The sequence below is a fragment of the Rhagoletis pomonella genome, unplaced genomic scaffold (genome assembly GCF_013731165.1).
Source record: "Rhagoletis pomonella isolate Grant_MI unplaced genomic scaffold, Rhpom_1.0 Rhpom_scaffold_00004, whole genome shotgun sequence".
NCBI classification, from domain to species: domain Eukaryota; kingdom Metazoa; phylum Arthropoda; class Insecta; order Diptera; family Tephritidae; genus Rhagoletis; species Rhagoletis pomonella.
The window spans coordinates 20,695,402-20,701,148 of NW_023458558.1; the positions used below are offsets into that span (position 1 = coordinate 20,695,402).

The window sequence follows — 5,747 nt, forward strand, 5'->3', positions numbered from 1 at the left end:
TAAACAAGTAAGAAAGTCTAAGTTCGGGCGGAGCCGAACATTAAATACCCGGCGCAAGTATTAAATATATGTTTTCCACCTTTCCGAAAGCTACCGCTACATGATAAGCCGGGGTGTATACATTTTAAGTAAATTAGCGTCCTTAAATTTCGAAATATTGAAATTTCAAGCATTTCTGAAATTTGCCGTTATATGAAAAGCGGCCTCAATTTTAGTCCGATTTCAACAATTTTCAACGGTTTGCTTTTATGTGGCAAGCACAATAACCATACCGAGCTTGGTACAAATTGCTAGAACGGTTAACGAGATACATATATGTGATCACAAGTGGGCGGTGCTACGCCCATTTTCCAAAATTTTGTCATAAACGTATTTCTTGGTAAAGAATTGTTGCAACCATCAATTTTGAATAAATTAGCTTCAATATTTACTGATTTATCGAAGATTTTGTATTTCTGGAAAATACCGTTATATGGGAGGTAGGCGTGGTTATTGTCCGATTTTTAAAATTTTCAGCCATTTAGTATGCTGTACTAAGGCCAACAACTGTGCCAAGTTTGGAAGAAATTGGTGCAGCGGTTACCTAGATATACACATGTAACCATAAGTGGGCGTGGCTACGCCCGTTTGCAAAAATTTTGTAATATTCTTATTTTTCGTCTAAAACTCATTGCAAATATCAATTTTGAGTGAATTATCTTCAGTAGTTACTTAAATATCGCAGTTTTCGTTTTTCTGAAAATTACCGTTATATGGGAGGTAGGCGTGGTTATTGTCCGATTTTTAAAATTTTCAGCCATTTAGTATGCTGTACTAAGGCCAACAACTGTGCCAAGTTTGGAAGAAATTGGTGCAGCGGTTACCAAGATATACACATGTAACCATAAGTGGGCGTGGCTACGCCCATTTTCCAAAAATTTATAATATTCATGTTTTCCGTCTGAAACTCATTGTAAGTATCAATTTTGAGTGAATTATCTTCAGTAGTTACTAAAATATCGCAGTTTTCGTATTTCTTAATATTACCGTTATATGGGAGGTAGGCGTGGTTATTATCCGATTTCGCCCATTTTCAATACCATCCGTCCCACGCCCAAAAGAAGTTCACGTACCAAGTTTCGTTAAGATATCTCAATTTTTACTCGAGTTATCGTGTGCACAGACGGACGGACAGACAGTCACCGCTTAATCGATTTCTCTTTTCATTCTGATCATTTATGTATACATTTGTCTATATCTATCTCGATTCGTTTTGCCTGTTACAAACAACCGTTATGTGAACAAAGTTATAATACCCTTGTGCACAAGTGCGCTCGGGTATAAAAAACAGGGGTATATTTTTTTCGGTATAGAACAATCCTAGGGGGTGAGAGCATTAAATTTCCGATTTTACTTTTCTCCGATACATTTTTGGACCACCCTAATGTACATACGTATATCGCTAGCTAAGAGTGAAAAGTTGCTAAGTCCACTTTTTATGAAAACTCATATTTTGACAAAGGAGTCTAGATGTTTCGAAAATCATAAAGGATCTTGTTTTATTTATTCTCGTTTATATTGAATGAAAGGAAAATTTGCTAAGTCCAAAAGAAGCCCGAAAATCCGATAAGGCCAAAATAGTACGAAATCTTTTATGGAGATCGAATCCCTCTGATACGTATGGAGCTTTGCTTTGCTTTAAACAACTAAAATGATGTACTAAAAGTTTTCCGAAGTATTTTAAGAAAATTGCTATAAGAGCATTTTTTTTCCTTTCCTGTAAAATTTTTAAAATGGGACTTAACAACTTTTCACTGTAAGCTGCATGTACATACGTACATATGTATATCTACAAAAACGCTAAAAATTCTAAGAAAATTGGCGTGTTTTTTTACACGTATACGTGTCTGCGCTTAAAATTTGTATGGAGCAGTAAGCGACAAACTTTATGTGCGCTTATGAATAGTTGTCAATAAAATCAAAATTACTTGTTTTCAAATGGAAATTGTCGATGCTTGTTTTTTCACACGTTAAGCGTAGATGTACATATATGCTTGTAACGGGTGATTTTTTTGAGGTTAGGATTTTCATGCATTAGTATTTGACAGATCACGTGGGATTTCAGACATGGTGTCAAAGAGAAAGATGCTCAGTATGCTTTGAAATTTCATCATGAATAGACTTACTAACGAGCAACGCTTGCAAATCATTGAATTTTATTACCAAAATCAGTGTTCGGTTCGAAATGTGTTTCGCGCTTTAAATTTTGTTCAGCGATGAGGCTCATTTCTGGTTGAATGGCTTCGTAAATAAGCAAAATTGCCGCATTTGGAGTGAAGAGCAACCAGAAGCCGTTCAAGAACTGCCCATGCATCCCGAAAAATGCACTGTTTGGTGTGGTTTGTACGCTGGTGGAATCATTGGACCGTATTTTTTCAAAGATGCTGTTGGACGCAACGTTACGGTGAATGGCGATCGCTATCGTTCGATGCTAACAAACTTTTTGTTGCCAAAAATGGAAGAACTGAACTTGGTTGACATGTGGTTTCAACAAGATGGCGCTACATGCCACACAGCTCGCGATTCTATGGCCATTTTGAGGGAAAACTTCGGAGAACAATTCATCTCAAGAAATGGACCGGTAAGTTGGCCACCAAGATCATGCGATTTGACGCCTTTAGACTATTTTTTGTGGGGCTACGTCAAGTCTAAAGTCTACAGAAATAAGCCAGCAACTATTCCAGCTTTGGAAGACAACATTTCCGAAGAAATTCGGGCTATTCCGACCGAAATGCTCGAAAAAGTTGCCCAAAATTGGACTTTCCGAATGGACCACCTAAGACGCAGCCGCGGTCAACATTTAAATGAAATTATCTTCAAAAAGTAAATGTCATGGACCAATCTAACGTTTCAAATAAAGAACCGATGAGATTTTGCAAATTTTATGCGTTTTTTTTTAAAAAAAAGCTATCAAGCTCTTAAAAAATCACCCGTTACAAAAAACACGACTAATATATCCAACGATTTTGATAACATTCGTTAGGTCACTTGCGATGAGCAACAATTTTTTAGCTATGAATTTTACGCAACATAAAAACTTTTTTTTTTTCAAAAATCTGTACAGTATGCTATGGTACTCATTACGTCTTATGAACATAAAAATGTATATGGGCAAATCTAAAAAACAGCTGATTGCTTTTGGATATAATTCATAGACGTACATATGTATACTTGAAGCCTCAAAAAAATTTTGAATCAATTTGTTGCATAACTTTTGAGATATAGATACTCGTATATTTTCATTGAAAAAAATATTAAAAACAAGTGAATTTTTTGTGTCATTTTTAAGAGGTGAAAAATTATTTATGTCATAACCAGGGAACGGATTTTTAGGACCTAAAAACCTATAAAAAAGGCAAAACAAAATAGCGAAAAAGGCAAGAAAAGGCACTAGGTATTGCAAAAAAAGCAAAATAAGGTACTAAAAATAGACAGAAAATACGAAGAACAATCAAAAAATACATTTATTTTAGAAATGTTTATATTACAAGTAAAAAGAGACGTTTCATTATATGAAAAATTTGTACTTTGAATCTTTGACTATTTTATCCTTTCGAGTTTCTAACTCACAAAACTTTAATCTGTATAGTTGTAGTAACATTGAACGACAAGATGCATTTTGAAGTTTTCTGGCAGCATTTTCATTCGATTTTCGCAATTTCCATAAAATCCGTTCCCTGATTATGACTTTTTGGCTTTTTTCAGTTTGTTATGATTCTTGCCATATACATAGCTTCGGAAATAAACCCTAATTTTGTGCAGACCTAAAAACCGTCTCTCGCAAACAAGGACATTTAAAAAATTGGGAACCAAAAATTAAAAATTTTTCAATGGAAAAAGTATAGTATCATCGACTTTTATTGTTATATCTTTGCAAAATATTCCTCGATTCTTTTTGAAAGATAAAATTTAGGGCTAATAGGGCTTAAGGATCAAGGATGCATCGTAACGTTAAGTTTCACGTTAATCAAATAATTTCAATCGTTTCGGTTGGAACATTTCGAAATATATTTGTTAAATCATTTCTCAAAACAAATTTCGTTACGGTTTTAACCGAAACGAAAAGGTGCCGTTAATGTTGAAACGTTAATAAAAACGTTAAACATTTAATTTGAAGTGTGCTGGCAATGCCATAACAAGCAGTCAGCACCGTTGCCGTTTTGATACAATTGTATCATTTTTTGATATATATTTTTTTCTAAATTGTAAGATTTGATACTTTGATACTTTTTTGTTCACAAATGTCCCATTTTGATACTTTTCGCTGGCAGAGATGAATTTTTCAAAATTATTAATAATGTAATGGGTATTCATGGAAACGCGTAAATACCTCCTAATTATAAAATTGTATTTATTTGTTTTTGAAATAAAAGTTTACAAATAACAGTTTTGTGATACTTTTCCTGCTCGGCAACTGTTCCTTTTTTCAAGCTCGTGGCAACGCTGGCAGTCAGCTGTGTGGGGATTAGGGATGTTAATTTTTCGGCTTTTTCCGATCCCGGGATTTTCGGGATGGCGTTGTCACAATCCCGGGATTAGTCCCGGGATTCAGATATTCATTAATTTTCAACAACTTGAATCGAAAGAAATTGCTTGTATATTGTTTGAGCAGCTCTCCTACCATGAAATAAATAATAAGTAAATGGGTTTGAAACCTACTTTTTTATGTAAAGTGGCGTTTTTACTTTTTTTCTCTGACCGCAGGATTTATTTTGAAGGACTTTGTAATTGCGGAGATATGATTAATTCCAAAAATTGTTTAAAAAATTCAATGCAATGTAGAATCAAAATATGGGTAACAAATGCAATAGGAAATTTCTTTGGAATTTAAAAAATTTTAATTTTTTGGATTCACACTCGCTTCAAGCTCGAGTACACTGTCTTCATCTGGCGACCATATTGTGACTTTCATATTAACAGAATTGAACGAATCCAAAAATCCTTAATTCGTTATGCTCTACGATCACTACATTTTGTTGACCCTTTCCCATCTTACACTGCTAAATGCATGAAATGTTTATTTTCTAGATTATTAATTAATAAAAAAATAAATATGTAAATAAATCGAATCTATTGGGAAAATACATACACAAATATTCCGACGAATTGATAACTTCATACCTATTTTGAAGTCGATTAAAAATAATTCTTAAGTAATACGAGTAGTCCATCGAGTATACGTAAATATTCCATTCAATACACTTACCATCGTCATCGTTCAGCAGATGTGCGTCCGATCTGCTCGATGAATTCGCACCCATGCTGCATGTATTTGTTGTTAATCTACATATGTACTATCTATATTTATGAATGAAATGGATCGTGATTGTTTCACTCAGCAGCTTTCTTTTTTATGTGCAATCAGCTTTGCTATTTTAAGTTGTACATAATCAGCTTGCCAATTAATGTTTTTAACGCAAATCGTTGCAAAAGACTGATGTGAATATGTTGACGTACGTTCATTTTATAATAGTTATAATAGTAGAGTATAACTACTGAAGTCACTATTCACTACCAATAATCATCATAAACAGGATACTAATTACACATATTTAATTTAAGTTGTTTATTTGTGAGTGGGCCACAGAAATTTTTTTTTATTTTAGCATCGCGAATGCTTGACTTAGTTGATGATGTGTACGGCTTAAAATGAGTACTGCTCCTGGCAACCGCAGGAACGGCATAATTTTTCTAAATGAATTCGTATT

General features: G+C 33.9%; 1 protein-coding gene across 2 annotated transcripts in view; it reads right to left on the reverse strand.

Annotated features, from left to right (window-relative positions):
• Positions 1 to 5,747, reverse strand: part of LOC118737199 (serine/threonine-protein kinase 32A) — a 20,710-nt gene that overhangs the window by 8,229 nt on the left and 6,734 nt on the right. Inside the window, exon 1 of one of the 2 annotated variants that reach the window (XM_036467556.1) lies at positions 5,246 to 5,741. The exons of the other annotated variant lie outside the window; for it this stretch is intronic. Within the exon in view, the coding sequence (XP_036323449.1) occupies positions 5,246 to 5,254 (9 nt within the window). The 5' untranslated portion in view covers positions 5,255 to 5,741. Of the gene's footprint in view, positions 1 to 5,245; positions 5,742 to 5,747 lie in introns of those variants that run through there. 2 annotated transcript variants of the gene reach the window in all.